Raw genomic sequence first — 17,044 nt, forward strand, 5'->3', positions numbered from 1 at the left:
GAAGACGGCAAGATGAGCCCGCAGTGTGGGTAGATCCATCAGGTCGCACTCAGGGCAGCCGCCCTTGGCGAGTGCAGCTTCTGCATGGTCACGGCCCAGGCAGGAAGTGCAGAGGATATGACGGTCTCCACCGACGAGAGGGCCTCTGCACGAGGCGCAGTTGGTGCGAGGCATTTAAAACAACGCCCGCAGAAATGTCTCTTTTAGAAAGGTGTGTTGCGACGGCGAACACACAGCTTTGAAAAGGATATGGCATGCCGGATGGCACAGCAGAACAGCGGGCTGAAGGCGGCGAAGGAAGCCAGCGTTCTCAATTCTGCGAAGCAGGGGCTTATTCCGCTGGATTGCTCGTCAACGGAGGCAAAGGCTTGTATTCCAGAGTCATCGAAGTGGTGATTCACTGAAGGAGATTTTAATCTGAGGTCCCTGACGGACGATGGGCTCAATTTATAGCCTCTGGCCATGCCCATTCTGGTGGGCTCTGACGTGTCTGGTGGGCTTTTCCGGCAGGGTTAAACGCCCAGGTGAAGACTAGTCTAGACTTGTAGTTTAAAATGGTCTTGTTCATTGCAAGGACTGAATCAGCAGTTTTCTAGTTAGTTTTAGGCCAAAATGGATGGTTATTTAAAGTGTATTTGGCAAAACCAGTGATTCAAACTCACACTTTTTATGTAACATTTATGCAAACAGTCCACACATCACATAAATAAAGAAGTATTGAGTAAAATTGACTCACTCAGCAGTGTTATTCTCTGGATATTTGAACTTATATTCTGTGCCAGCAAATTTGCATCAACTCCGCTTGACCCAGACATGATGGAGATCACAGAATGAGTCACCAAACCTAGAAAGTTTACTGATGTTAAATCACATTTAATCTCAGAGATACTATTAACGTATATTGTTCATACGTTAGCAGGCTAACTAATGTTTACCGACTTCCGCACCTGCAAAACGAAAGAATGCGGAAATCACAGCGCCCAAACTCCCAAACACATTAATTTATTATAAAGTTGGACAGTCTCTGTATTTACTGACACACACCAAACATACACCAACAATGGTCAGGAATATGAAATTGTCGTATTGTTAAATAAATGTTCAGAAACACGAGCTGTCAAAGACTTTCACATTGAATGAACTTCAGAACCAGCGACGCTTGTTCATCTCATTTCTTCACTGACTTTTCCCCGTAAAATTACTCTTAATTAAGTCAACACACATGCACTGTGTATAATGACATGCCTTTTACTTTGATATGTACTTTCGATGTTCAGTTTACCTGGATTTCCTGAGTGAAACAGCTGATTTCTTGATGCCTGAGTCACGTGATTTCTGTTCAATCTTCTGCGTGCGTTCAGGAACATGTACTACATATTTTTAGTCGCAAATGTTTTATAGCTGTCTCGAAATATAACACCTTTTAAAAAACATAAATCATAACTCGTTGTGTTTTTTTGTGTGTGTGTGTGTGTGTTTTTTTTTTTTTTTTTTGTGGGCAAACTAGTTAGCAAATAAGAACCAGACTTTATTATGATGTTATTTCCACATGTGTTAATTAGGCTATTCATCATTAAAATTCACAAAGACAGTTACAAGTACTCTTCACACTCTAATATCTCCTAATTATAATGTCTTCTATTTTTGCGAATTGTCATTCTAAACAAAGAGAATGAAGGATATATAAAGATTGAAGTACAAATACTTTGTATTTGTATATTAACAGTCTTCAGGAAACAAGTTAAACTGGTTAGTTGATGTCTGCAGTATTTTTAGGCTAACAATAAGCTTCACTGACCTTTTGAACCAGGGGTAAGATATTGCATATATAAATGGATTAATGCATGAATTAGTGTAAAATAAACACACTACAGCAGAGACACTCACAGATGACTTTTGAAATTGTTTGATATTAAGCATACCTATATACCAGGGAACCCAGCAAATGAAATACACAAAGACAATTGTGCTCAATGTTTTTGTTGCCTTCACCTCTGATTTCCTGGAGGATTTTAGATTTTTCTGAGAGACTCTTTTCTTTGTAAATTTGGAGATGGATTTTGCTTGTCTTAAGGCCACTGCGAGAATTCTCACATACAGGGTAAACATCATTATACACGGAGTAATGAAGCTCACTATCAAGTCGGCTGAACCCCAGGCATTGCTGACAGCCACTGCACATTCTCTAAAACAGATCACAGTTGTCCCTGTCAGGTTTAAGTTTCCAAAATTCACTCGTACAAGATTATAAAAGATGCATATAGTCCATCCTAAACTTATGCAGATCAGTGTTTTTCTCATTGGATTATCAGGGATTGATCGATTGCGCATGCGTCGCGACTGAGTGCGTTGTTGTGTTTGGAGCTCCGTCGAATTAATTCAGAAACCTTGTTTTTCTTCTTTACACTCTTTTACAAACGAACTTTTTCATTTTTATAGCGTGTGAACATATCTGGAATACTATTCTCCTTAAAAAACAATCGAATTGCTCTGATATCGCTACATATATCCAACCTTTCGAACTTCCGCTACTAGCCTTAGCCCGCTAGCATTACACGCGTAGTCGCGCCCAGTGGTGTAGTGGTAAAAAAAGAGGTGGGTAAACTATACATTCTGGTGGACCACGAAGCGGTCACTCGGTAAGGTGGGCCACTGCCTACCGGTGTATGTGTATCCTGATGACATCGCTATAGGCTATCATTTGATGATACTACCAAGGGTATCACTAGTTGTTCCCTCATCATAGGTCACACAATCACTATTCAATTCATACATTAATATAAGTTCTTGGTAAAGAGACTCAAAAAGGAATAATATGGTTGAAATCTATAAAGTTTAGTGGAGACCGGGGACAGTTGCAACACTTTTTGTCAGTTACTATTTGGACTAGACCAACCAAATTTGTATAGGCCTATATTAAACTTGCATCTGTCTGCTAATTTCCCATACCATTTAAAGATGATTTTATAAGACATTGTTCACAGTATTTATTTGAATGGAAGAAGCCAGATGTTGCAACTGACCCCGACCCAGGGTCGGTTGCAACATGTTAAAAATACCTTTAATTTCATTAATTAACTTTAAGCTTTTTGTCTCAATGAGCTAACTGTGCATGTTCAGTATGAGTGTCATCACTCTAGCTTTGTTTCTGATTGTAGAAAAATGACATGTTGCAACTGTCCCCGGTCTCCCCTACTAAATGACAAAACGTAGAGAACAAAAATATGTAAGAAAGATAGAGAGTGAGGCCTATATCCAGGGCTTCCAATGCAATGCACTTGTGCATAATGATTAGGGATTTGGGATTATTTTCATAGTCGATTAACCTGTTGAATATTTCCTCGTTTAATTGAATAGTTGTTTGGTCTATCAGAAAAATGTGGATCAGTGTTTCCCTGTAGAGGGAAAAGTCTTTAACCTGGTGCAGGCTTGATTCCCTCTGAATCTCTTGTACAGTTGGGTTTTGACATGCTCCCTACATTAAACCAGCTGCTTGTAATGAATAAAACAAAATCACTTTTTTGCATCGTTTTAATGATTTCCTGTTGCGGCTGCGATCAAGTTTCATTCTCGCGGAGCTTGTTTAGTAACTTCAGGAGCGTGTGTTTTCTTCTACGTGTGTGCACCGTTCTCTTTGTTCCGTGTGTGTGTGTGTGTGTGTGTGTGTGTGTGTGTGTGTGTGTGTGTGTGTGTGTGTCCAGTCCACGCGCTGCGCTCTCTGCTCCGTGTTTGCGCGCTGCGCGTTCTGCTCTATAGTTAACGGCCCATATGCTCGAATCATTTGCCGATCGGCGATCACGCACTGGAAAAGCAAAGTCCGCTCAAATAACGTGACATTTAGAGGTGGATAAACGCAATGTAGAGGTGGATAAACGCACTTTGGAGGTGGGCAAACGCTATTTCCAAATTTTGGGAGGTGCGTAAACGGCGCTTACGTGCGTTTAGCCTCCACTACATCCCTGGTCGCGCCTATCGATCGACTTATTTACACCCGTATCACTGAAAGCTATAATTCGCCATTATAGCACATCTGCTATAATGGCGAATATAACGGATGTGTGTCTAACGTTACCTTTGAGTGCAGGTGAGGACACCTTCGAGCTGCATTCTGTGCAGTTAGAGCTGGAATCCGTGGAGAAGCAGATCCGCGACCTACTAGAGAGACAGGCCGAGCTACGAGATCGACGTTTCGCGCTTGAAACATCACGCGCCGATGCTCACAAGTCAGTGGTTAGTAACCTTTTGACTCCGACCTCGTCTACTCCATGTGTTTCTCTGCCCAGGATGCGATCATCCCTGGTTTCATTCACTCCGGCACCGACACAACAACATGGACCCTGGGTGATTCCACACCGGAAGACGCGGGCCAGGACCAGAGCTAGGACCTCTCCGCCCCTCCCGGCCTTCGAGATCGGAACCGCTTCTCCCCTCTACGCAAGACGGAATGCGACGCTGTGATCATCGGCAGTTCCATCGTCCGGCATGTCCGTGCTACCATAGGTAAAGGTAAGGTTCGCACTCACTGCTTTCCTGGTGCTCGTGTTCTCGATGTCGCTGCACAGGTTCCCGGGATTCTGAACGGTGACGAGCCCGTCGGAGCTGTCATGCTGCACGCGGGAACGAACGACATCATGCTACGGCAGTCGGAGGTTCTGAAGAAGGACTACAGGAGCCTGATCGAGACGGTACGCAGTACATCGCCTGAAACAACGATCATCGTGTCTGGACCGCTTCCCACCTACCGACTAGGACACGAAAGGTTCAGTAGATTATTTGCTCTAAATGGATGGTTAATGTCATGGTGTAATGAACAGAGACTGCTCTTTGTAAATAATTGGAATCTTTTCTGGGAGCGACCTAGGCTCTTCCGTGCTGATGGCCTTCACCCCAGCAGAATTGGAGCGGCTCTTCTGTCGGACAACATCTCCAAGACGCTACACACCATATGACTAGTAAGTCAAAGTCCAAATCACACTCTTTGCTGTCCAAACTTAATTGATATAAGTACCAATGTAGAACATTATATTGAAACTGTGTCTATTCCTCGTTTAGTGAGATCAAATAATAAATCTACTGCAGGATCTAAGAAAAATCTAATTGTGATTAAACCAGAAAATCTCAATATTAGTGAACAAAAACAATTTATAAAGCTAGGTCTTTTAAACATCAGATCGCTTACACCTAAGGCGGTTATTGTAAATGAAATGGTCACAGATAATAGTTTCGATGTACTTTGCCTTACTGAAACCTGGCTTAAACCAAATGATTATTTCGGTCTTAATGAGTCTACTCCTCCTGGATAGTGTTACAAGCATGAGCCCCGTCTGATTGGTCGTGGCGGTGGTGTTGCTATAATCTATAAAGATATTCTTACTGTTACTCAGAAAACAGGTCACAGGTTTAATTCGTTTGAAGTACTTGTGCTAAATGTTACTCTCTTAGATGTAAGAAAGAAATCCATATTATCTCTAGCCTTGGCTACTGTATATAGACCGCCAGGGCCTTACGCTGATTTCCTAAAAGAGTTTGCAGACTTTCTCTCAGATCTTTTGGTCAATGTCGATAAAGCATTAATTGTTGGAGATTTTAACATACACGTAGATAATTCAAATGATGCTTTAGGGGCTGCGTTTACAGATTTATTAAACTCCTTTGGGGTCAAGCAAAACGTAACTGGTCCCACTCATCGTCTTAATCATACGCTAGATTTAATTATATCACATGGAGCATCCAACCGATATAGATATTATACCGCAAAGTGATGAAGTCACTGACCATTACATGGTCACTTGCATACTACGTACCGCTGAAATTTGTCATGTTGCGCCGCGTTATCGACCAGGCAGAACAATCCTTCCAACAACTATAGATCATTTCTCAAATAGCTTACCTGATCTATCTCAGCTGCTCAGTGAACCCAAACAAACAGATGAACTAGAGGAAATGACTAGCACTATGAGCACCATTTTCTCTAGTACATTAGACATCGTTGCACCAATTAGATTAAAAAAGGTTAGAGAGAAAACTAAAGCACCATGGTACAACAGTGTTACGCATTTTCTATAGAGAGAAACTCGTAATTTAGAGCGTAAATGGAAACAAACTAATCTAGAGGTCTTTAGAATCGCATGGAAAGACAGTATGTCACGTTATAAAAAGGCCCTAAAAGCAGCCAGGGCTGAGCACCTCCGCAAACTAATAGAAAATAACCAAAATAAACCTAGGTTTTTATTTAACACCGTCGCTAGACTAACAAATATACAGACGTTAGCGGAGCAAAATATTCCGTTACAGTGTAGTACTAATGATTTTATGAATTTCTTCTCTGAGAAAATAGAAAGCATCAGAAACACAATTGTAAATGTACAATCTTTAATGGTGTCTTATGATTCAGCCTCAATTATCACCCCGCAAGAACAATTACAGTGCTTTACAACTATAGGACAGGAAGAGTTAAATAAACTTATCATTGCATCTAAACCAACAACGTGTTTATTAGATCCAATACCAACTAAACTACTGAAAGAAGTGTTACCTGTAGTGGAAGAGCCTCTTCTCAATATTATTAACTCGTCTTTATCCTTAGGTCATGTTCCAAGAATATTCAAGTTGGCAGTTATAAAACCTCTTATTAAGAAACCAAAATTAGATCATAATAACCTAGCAAATTACAGACCCATTTCAAATCTTCCATTTATGTCTAAAATACTAGAAAAAGTTGTGTCCGCTCAACTGTGCTCTTTCTTGCAAGAAAATGACATCTATGAAAAGTTTCAGTCTGGATTCAGACCGCATCATAGAAACTGCGCTCGTTAAAATCACAAATGATTTACTTTATCTCAATACTAGTTTTACTTGATCTTAGTGCTGCGTTCGATACTATAGATCACACAATACTCTTAGACCGACTACAAAACTACACTGGTGTTCAGGGACAGGCATTAAGCTGGTTCAGATCATACTTATCAGACCGTTACCATTTTGTCTGCGTAAATGGGGAAAAATCGAAGATAACGTCAGTAAACTACGGTGTACCGCAAGGATCTGTGTTAGGCCCTCTGCTATTCTCAATATATATGCTGCCACTTGGTAATATTATAAGAAAACATGGAATTAATTTCCACTTAATTCCAATTGTTATGCTGATGACACTCAATTATATATTTCATCACGACCAGATGAAAACGCTAAATTATCTAAATTAACAGAGTGTGTTAAAGATATAAAATACTGGATGACATGTAATTTTCTGCTATTAAATTCAGATAAAACGGAGGTATTACTTATTAGTCCAAAAAACTGCCCACAAAACCTCTTACAATACAACTTTAATTTAGAAGGGTGTCCTGTTACTTTATCCTCTACAGTAAAAGACCTGGGTGTTATATTAGACCGCAACTTGTCTTTTGAAAATCATATTTCATATGTTACAAGAACAGCCTTTTTCCACCTTAGAAACATTGCTAAGCTACGTAACATGCTATCTGTTTCTGATGCAGAAAAGTTAGTTCATGCATTCATGACCTCGAGACTAGATTACTGTAATGCTTTATTAGCTGGTTGTCCTGCATCCTCAATAAACAAGCTACAGTTAGTCCAAAATGCCGCCGCTAGAGTTCTTACTAGATCAAGAAAATACGATCATATAACACCAATTCTGTCGTCTCTACATTGGTTACCTATAAAGTTCCGTATCAATTACAAAGTATTGCTACTGACCTATAAAGCCCTAAATGGTTTAGCTCCCGTGTATTTAACGGAAATTCTATCGCCCTACAATCCATCGCGCTCTTTAAGATCACTAAATTCGAGGCTTCTGGTCATTCCTAGGATATCTAAGTCCACTAAAGGAGGGAGAGCGTTTTCACATTTAGCTCCTAAACTCTGGAATGGCCTTCCTGATATTGTTCGAGGCTCAGACTCGCTGTCCCAGTTTAAAACTAGATTAAAGACGCATCTCTTCAGCCAGGCATTCACATGATACTTACATTTTATACTACAGTTGAATCAGATTGAATGCATTAATATTGCGAACAGCAGCTACGCTAATTATTTCCCATATGCTTTTCTGTTGTTATCTCGGGACGCTAGTCCCGAGGTAAATACAGATCGTCAGCTCCAGTTTGTATCCAGCCTCTCATGGAAACTACAGATTCTCCAACACCCGTGCAGAGACGACTCGACGCCTGTGAAGAGACGACTCGGCGCCTGTGAAGAGACGACTCGACGCTGGCGATGTTTATGCCCTAAATCAATACATGATTAACTAACTGTATTTCTCTATGTACATTTCTGAAATGCACTTTCTGTAAAGCTGCTTTGAAACAATATGTATTGTGAAAAGCGCTATACAAATAAATTTGAATTGAATTGAATTGAATTGTCATTTTGGACATATACAGGAGTGGATCACACACAGCAAAATAACGATCAATAGCCACAAGAATGAAGTTTATGAGGGACACAGACACAAGAGTGGAAAAAATTATATGAAAGATACGACAGTGAGATTTTCCCATATAAAAACACGAGTTAATTCTCCTGACGCTTTCAACCGGCATCACACAAATTCCCACCAAGAAGTCAGATACGGCCAGTGAGAGGATGAGGAGGTTGGTCGGTGTGTGAAGTTGCTTGAAAACTGTTATAGAGATGATGACAAGTAGGTTTCCACACACCGTCAGCACAGAGATTGTAGATATGTACAAGAAAAACAATACATTGACATAATTCAAATGAAAGTCCAGAGAGCAGCTTGTATTCCAGGAGGGAAAGCAGTGATGCTCAATATATTATATGGAGAAAGTCTTCACTGCTTTAAACTTCAATGCCTATGTGCAGTGGTGGAAAGAGTACTAAATAATTGTACTTAAGTAAAAGTATTGCTACTTAAGTAATAATTTACTTGAGTACAAGTAGAAGTACTGAAAAATAATATGACTCAAGTAAGAGTAATGCTTAAAAACTACTCAAGTAACTACGTTACAAAGTACTTTATATTATTTTTCTATTTTTACCAAAAATGGGGAGATGATAGAGATATGGAGCGCTAAACACTCTCATGTCAATTCTGTTTCATTCATACTGGAAGCCCAGTACACACCGATTCATACCTCGTGCAGAAAGTCCACAAGTGAGATTCATAGAAATGCCAATTTGGCGTTTCAGGAAATGCCAATATGGATATAATAACATGCAAATAGAGACATTTGACTGAAGAAACATGAAGATAAACACATGATAGCGATATCTTAGGTATTTTCATAAGAATGATGTATGTCTTTAAAGGGATAGTTCACCAAAAAAGGAAAATTAGCCCCTGATTTATTCACCCTCAAGCCATCCTAGGTGTATATGACATTCTTCTTTCAGATAAATACAATCAGAGTTATATTAAAAAATGTCCTGGCTCTTCCAAGCTTTATAATGGCAGAATAGAGATATAATAGAGAAAATTTGAAGCCCAAAAAAGTGCACCCATCCATGATAAAAGTGCTCCACTTTTACTCCAGGGGGTTAATAAAGGCCTTCTGAAGTGAAGCCATGTGTTTGTGTAAGGAAAATACCCATATTTATAACTTTATAATCTAAAATAACTAGCTTCAGTTTATATACGTATATATACAGTATTATATGTTATATTATATATGTTATATACGCACAATGTATATATATTATAGAAGAGGAGCTTCAGTTTGTTGCACAGCCCTATTTGTTTAAACCACGAGAGGCGTCTAACCTTACAATACTCCTACATTCTACATCATGCATGTGTCACAGGTTACTCTTGTGGTGCAAGTCAATTTGCTTAGTATGCGTACGATCGTCTGGCGGAAGCTAGTTATTTTAGATTATAAAGTTATAAATATGGGTATTTTTCAAAAACCCATGGCTTCGCTTCCGAAGGCCTTATTAACCCACTGGAGCAATGTGGAGTTTTTTTTTTTTTATCATGAATGGATGCACTTTTTCATGAGTAAATCATGGGCTAATTTTCATTTTTGGGTGAACTAACCCATTAATGCAATGCTAATCAACATAGCCTGTATTATAGAATTTAATAAAATATTATATTCTCACACATGAAACCACAGAAGTAATTTCAAGTAATTTTGATTTTGAAGCAAAACATGATATTAAACTCATAAATTGTAGTTTTTGACGGTATGCTAAGCAAACATATTAGCTTTCCCTGTTGTCAAGAGAAAATGTTTTATTACTAATCTTTAAAAGTAAGTACAGGTAAGATCATTTGAATGTTTTTATTTGAATAATTTCATATTTGAAAGAAGGTTAAGTGAAAGGTCCGATAAAAAAAGAGAGATGTAGTATGAATATAAAAATTGCCAGTAAAAAATAAATAAATAAATTAAGTGGGTTATGGTTAACGTTAAATTAAATGCTCTTTTTTTCGTTCTACCGAAAATGTGCTGGGAGCCTACTATTGCTTTTACATGCATCTGATTGACAGACAAATCATGCGATCTTATTTCACTGTTGTTGAGGGTTTTTCAGCTTTGTACAAAGTTTGTTTCGTACATTTAGTTTAACTGTATTGTTAAAGAGGGCGAGCTTTACCTTTCAGTTGAACTGTGTTAATGTATTCAAGACACTTAGCCTACATTGTTCTTGCTCCGTCCAAGCAATAACGGTGTCCATGTTATGAGCCGAGTTTTTTTTATTTACTTCAACTGCTCAATGCTTTGGTAATATCAATGGGATGACCCATTTCAGGAGTTGCCACAATTACATTTTAAAATCAGAATATGAGCATAGCTCACTTATATTCAATAAAATATTGAAACGTTAGCAATACGGATTCTAAACACGAGCGCCAGTGATTGAATGTCAAAGCGCGGTTTGAACGCCCCGCCCCCCAGCTGAACTGGAAGTTTTGATTGGTTTTGCACCCGAGTCAGACCTGTCTGTTATTGGCTGAAGCGCTTCAGAACTGTCTGTTATTGGCTGAAGCGCAGGGCTGAGGGCTCAGCCGCCCTCCACCGCACGCAGTCGTTTGAAAAGTGTTTGTGAAAAGTAAGCTTGCTCTGTTGCTCTGTTCTGTCGGCACCTTTGTCAAAGTACTCTGTACTTTTGGTGAAAAATAAATGTAGCGAAGTTGAATACTTTATTTTAATTCTACTCAAGTAAAAGTAAAAGTACCACAATTTAATTATACTCAAGAAAGTAGAAAAAATAAAAAAATCTACTCAAGTACTGTAACGAAAGTATTTGTAATTAGTTACTTTCCACCACTGCCTATGTGATATGGCTGCAGACAAGGGCGTAGTTTGTGGGGGGGATGGGGGGGAGATAACCCCCCCAATATTTAAATCTATGCATTACAACCCCCCCAATATTTATAACATGATCACAATATCAGGAGGCATACCCAAACTTCAACCCCCCCAATGTTCAAACCAAATCTACGCCCTTGGCTGCAGATCCAAAATCCTAAAGATGATTTCACTGCCAGTTTGCTTATATAAGTCAAATGACAGGTGTCGTTTATGGGAGTGACTAAGAATTTTAATTTACAATCTATTTTTATGTATCAATCTTATATTGCGTCATGTTGATTAAAAAAAGTAATATTGCAATTAAAATTATATCCCCCGGTTTCACAGACAAGGCTTTAAAGGGATAGTTCACTCAAAAATGAAAATTTTGTCATCATTTATTCACCCTCAAGTTGTTCCAAACCTTTATGAATTTCGTTCTTCTGATGAACACAAAAGAAGATATCTTGGATATTGAGAAGCACCCAAGATTCCCTATGACTCTGTTTCATGGACTCTTATTTTGACATTCTTTTGTCTGGTTGTGCCTATGTTCAGTTCCTGTGTATTTAGTTCATGTTTCCCTTGTCTCCATTGCTGTCTTGTTAGTTTGTATAGCAACCCTTGTTTATTACCATGACAACTAGTCTTCTACACCTGTGCTTCATTTAGCCCCTTGCCATAAACCCTCAGTTATCTTTTGTTCTTTGTATTGTGTTAATGTTTCCTGCTGTTGTTTCTATGTATGGTTTCTGATGTTTATAAAATGTGATACCATACCATGACGTGACGTGACAAGACAAGACAAGATGAGACTCTGGTGTGGTGACGTGACGCCACACTACACCAGAGTCTCGCCATAAACTCTCTGCCTGCCCTGTTATAGCCAAGGAGGCCGTTCTTGAACCCTTTGTCTGCCCAGTCATGGCCACGGAAGCCAATTCTGAACTTTCTGAGAAAGTTCATCTTCAGAGTCTCATCACGTCATGTCATGGTGCCACGTCAGAGTCTCGTCTCGTCAAATCATGGACGCCACACCAGAGTCTCGTCTCTTCACATCATGGACGCCACACCAGAGTCTCGTCTCTTCACATCATGGCCGCCACACCAGAGTCTTGTCTCTTCACATCATGGCCGCCAGCCAGAGTCTCGTCTCTTCACGTCATGGCCGCCAGCCAGAGTTTCTTGTCTTCACATCATGGCCGCCACATCATAGTCTCGTCTCTTCACGTCATTGCTACCACTCCAGAGTCTCTGTTATTGCCAAGGAGGCCATATGAACTCTCTGCCTGTCCAGTATTGGCCAAGAAGGCCGTTCTTGAACCCTTTGTCTGCCCAGTCACGGCCACAGAGGCTGATTTTGAACTAACTGAGCTCCCCTTTATGGCAATTGAGGCTGTAAATAATCTCTCTATGATCTGTTTCAGTTTTGCCATGGTATGCAGTATGGCCAGTACCTTCATGGTTCCATGCTCCACGGTGGTCTTCAGCTCCGCCTGCTCTGTTGTGGGGGTCTTCAGTCCTGTCTCCTCCGCTGTGGTGGTCTCTGCTCCGCCTGCTCTAGCCAGAGCATGACACATGTACAATTACTACCTTTGAGATGAATAAGGTTTACGGCAAGTATTGACAATTCCACGCTTCGATTCAATAATAATTCACAAGCTTGGGACTAAATAAAATTCCAAACTATTTGATTTAATATCAATTCCTTTGTAAATTTATCAGGTACAGCACTTGTAAAAAAAAATTGAAGACAAGAAATATCTTAACTTGAGTAAACTTTAGAACCCTGTTATTTGGTACATTACTTTTTATGACATGACTATTACCATGATACATTTAGGTAAGTTTTAGCCTACTGTATATTTCAACATTCCTCCTGATGTTCATTAATTTTTTTTCATGTGATAATTAGTATTATTGTTTTTTTTATCAGCATTCCGAATGCAATATGTATTTTATGTCATGCATAAAAGGGTGGTGCAGGGATGATGTATTTTTGTATGCCAAAACACAGAAACAAGTTGGCATTTTAGCACTTCTGGGTCCATTGTCCTCCTGAAGTCAATTTTTTTTTTTTTTTTTGAGTGGGTATTTGGTTAAGTGCTTGAAATAAGATCTGCGGTGAACACGTTTTATTTTTTCATGTTTTATTCTACCAAATAAAATGCAGCAGTAATACTCTCTAAGGATAAAAAAAAAAAAAAAAAAAAAAACCCTGTAACTTGTCTTGTAAAAGGTGGTAGCTAACAAGTGTCTAAATGGGACTGTACAGAGGTTGTCGGGGACATTAAACATCATCAGGCCGAACAGGAAAACTAATCCACTCACAACTCTGCTTTCACAGCCACATACACATACTGTTTATAAATGTGTGAGGATTTCCTAATGTTTGCTCATACAGGCCTACTAAACGAGTGGGCCATTTTTGGACCTGGTATTTATGTACAGTTTATGTTTAAAATAGTCACGTCTGCTTCACAATGCACTAAACTAAGATGGGTGGACTGCTTTTGAATTTTTATACAGGCCACTGTTTTGATATTTTCGTTAGCATCATAGCATAATTGCTCATTGCTCAAAAAGTCATTTTTTTTAAATAGGACGTAGGCAATTATGCTATGAGGTTAACGAAACACGTTATATTTTACACTGGTCTTTATATATGTGAGGTCAGATCGCAATTAAATAGTCAAACAGTGAAAACATTGATATCAGACAAGTTTGGTTCAAATAGTCTCCTTGTTATAATGAGAAAAAGGGTTTTTCTAAACTATGGGTAGACAAAAAAAAAACATATGATGGGGTTTATGTTTGAGTTAATGTAACCTAACCAGACAAACACTTCAAAAAGAGCAATTGGGGTGGAAAAGTTGATGTAGTGATTCATCCTAGAGCAAATAATAAAGGCACCCACGACCACATCGAGAGTTTTTGCTGCTTTACGCTCAGATCGTTGAGAGCTTTTAAACACATTCTCATTTTCATGATGGTTTGCCTGACTGATTGTTCTTACATGTTTTTTGCAACTATAAAAATCCTTACATACAGTCCAACCATGACAGAACAAGGTAAGAAAAAAGTTTGTAATGTGTCTAAGACTTACCACAGTTTACTGAAAAGTGGACTGCAACTTCTTATACAGTATCTTGATTTAATGCAATTTGTATTTAATGTCATGCATAATACAGAGTAAGACACTGTAAGTGTGCCAGAGATCTGATTTTAGATCACCCTTAATTTATCACAGAATAAACATATGATTTTACACTGTCTTTTATGTGATCTGCAAAAGGAAGCATCAGTGTGCTGCACAGTGAGATCAGAAATCGAAATCAAACAGTGAAAACATTGATATCAGACGAGTTTGGTGCAAATATTCTCATTGTTATAATGAGAGAAAGGGTTTTTCTAAACCATGGATAGAAAAGGCCATATATTATGGGGTTTATGGTAGAGTTAATGTAACATAACCAGACAAACACTTCAAAAAGAGCAACTGGGGTGGAAAAGTTGATGTAGGGATCAAGCATAGAGTTAATAAAAAACGGCAGCCAGCAAAGAATAAAGGCACCCACGACCACACCAAGAGTTTTTGCTGCTTTACGCTCAGATCGTCGAGAGCTCTTAAACGTGCTTTCATTTTCATGCTGGTTTGCATCACCCATTGTTCTAATGTGCTTTCTTGCAATTACGAAAATTCTTGCATACAGTCCAACCATGACAGAACAAGGCAAGAAAAAAGTTAGTGACGTGTCTAAAACAGACCACAATGCATTGAAAAGCAGAATGCAACTTCCCATACAGTATATGGATTCAATATATTCATCCAGTCCTTCCACATTAGTTTTCGAGTACACCAAACCATATGAATATAATGCAGCCATGCTCCAACTTATCATCACCATGACCCATGCAACAGGGATGGTTATTCTCGTAGGGTATTGAAGTGGATAACACACAGCCTGATGTCGATCAATAGCAATAAAAATGAGGTGAAAAATAGACACAGATGTGAGAAATATGTCGAAAGTGGAGTGGAGCAAACAGAAAGGATCTCCATAGTACCAGCAACCACTGACAGTACGGATCATACTTAAAGGCATGACCACCAGTCCAATCAGCAGGTCTGCGAAAGCCAGAGACATCACCAGGATATTAGTGGGAGTCTGGAGCTGTTTGAAGTGCGCTATGGAGATGATGACCACAGAATTTCCTAGAATAGTCACAGTCATCGCCGACACCAATATGAGATACAACACAGTCTGAGTGGACACAAGGTGTGTGCCTTTAAGACAAGAGTTGTTCACTGCAGGAAAACAAAACTCAGTGGGATCGTATTCTTGTGAAGATAAATCCATCCTGCCTGTCTCAGAAAACAGAACCTATGAAATGCTGTTTTAGGATTTTAAATAGTCTTTGTACTCTTCTCTGACCCTCCCACATCATCACAGGGCAACAAATGACAATCAAGCACTCATTAAAAATTATACCAAAATATACCAAATGAAATGACATTATTTCAAATTTCTGTTTTGTCCATTACTCAATAATCATTCATCTTCGTATATAAAATGTATATTTCAAATAAAATTGTGTAAATGACAGGATAAATGAAAGCTATACCATTTATCTCATGGCAAATCCAAAAAAATATCTGGAACTAATGAGCAAAGATGGCAGCAAACCGTTCACAGTGTCAAGATTCCCTATTGCAGCGTCTCAATTCGCCTACTTATGTGGTGCATGTATGATGTATATTTGTAGACCAAAACCCAGAAACGAGTTAGCATTTTAGCACTTCCGGTTCCATTGTCCTGAAGTCAAAGTTTTTTTTTTTTTTTTTTTTTTTTTTTAGTGGGTATTTGGTTAAGTGCTTGAAATAAGGTCTGTGGCAAACACAAGCTAATTTTTCATGTTTTAGTCTATGATATAAAATACATCAGTAATACCCTCTAGGGCAGTGGTTCCCAACAGGGGGGTCGCGGCCCACAAGGGGGCCTCAGCGAGCTCTTTGGGGGGTCGCGTCATATTTTGAAAAGTTTTGAGCAATGAGCAGCATTAAATAAAAGTCCTTAACTTTTTTCTGTTCAAAATTTACAAAATGTATATAATGAGCGAGTTCATCATGAATCCATTTTCCAATCCGTGTTTTTGTCTTATCCTGAACAACTATGGTACACCTATAATAAGTGTTTACATTGGGACTATTTTACACTAGATCGGATCGCTGACGCTGCGGAGTAGCCCAGTACCTGCGTGACTCGTCATAGACGTACACAGAGAGAGAAGTAGTTCCGGCTACAATGTTAATGTTTTAAAGACGCATTATTCTGTTAATAAACGCAAGTTTATTATTGCTCGCTATAGCGCCAAAAGCGTCAAAAATAAAGCCTCACATTGATAAAGCCTCACAAATAACATGCAAGTACTGAGGCCCCAGACAGCAGTCATTTAGTAATAGCCTATATTCTTTTTTTTTTTTTTTACCTACACACCAGTGTGAATTTTTTTGTTATTGCATTTCAAATAGGGCCAATTTATAGGCTACTCCTAGGCTTACGTTTTTAAATTACAAAGGGCCTACAGATGTTTTTGTTATTGTATTTTCAATATCATAGGCTATTATTTGTGCATAAACATATCTGGTTATAGTAAACATATCGTTTGCTTAAAAACAACATATTTTGTCATCCTTGCTGCAAGCTTACAACAGCGATATAATATCATTAAATGTGAAGGGGGGCCCTAAAATATTTTCTTGGGAA

The 17,044-nt window shown here is 38.9% G+C and overlaps 2 protein-coding genes across 2 annotated transcripts; both read right to left on the reverse strand.

Moving 5' to 3' along the window:
* Window positions 1-1,719: 1,719 nt before the first annotated feature.
* On the reverse strand, window positions 1,720-11,944 carry LOC308698210 (trace amine-associated receptor 13c-like; the record flags this gene model as incomplete). Its single annotated transcript, XM_081378128.1, has 3 exons — window positions 1,720-2,296; window positions 8,353-8,783; window positions 11,912-11,944. The coding sequence occupies 3 exons, from the start codon at window positions 11,942-11,944 to the stop codon at window positions 1,720-1,722; spliced, it is 1,041 nt and encodes a 346-aa protein (XP_081234254.1).
* A 2,667-nt stretch (window positions 11,945-14,611) lies between these two features.
* On the reverse strand, window positions 14,612-15,637 carry LOC308698375 (trace amine-associated receptor 13c-like; the record flags this gene model as incomplete). Its single annotated transcript, XM_081378389.1, has 1 exon — window positions 14,612-15,637. The coding sequence occupies one exon, from the start codon at window positions 15,635-15,637 to the stop codon at window positions 14,612-14,614; it is 1,026 nt and encodes a 341-aa protein (XP_081234515.1).
* Between the last annotated feature and the right edge of the window lie 1,407 nt (window positions 15,638-17,044).

Source organism: Scardinius erythrophthalmus (genome assembly GCF_964197995.2).
Source record: "Scardinius erythrophthalmus genome assembly, chromosome: 11".
NCBI classification, from domain to species: Eukaryota; Metazoa; Chordata; class Actinopteri; order Cypriniformes; family Leuciscidae; genus Scardinius; species Scardinius erythrophthalmus.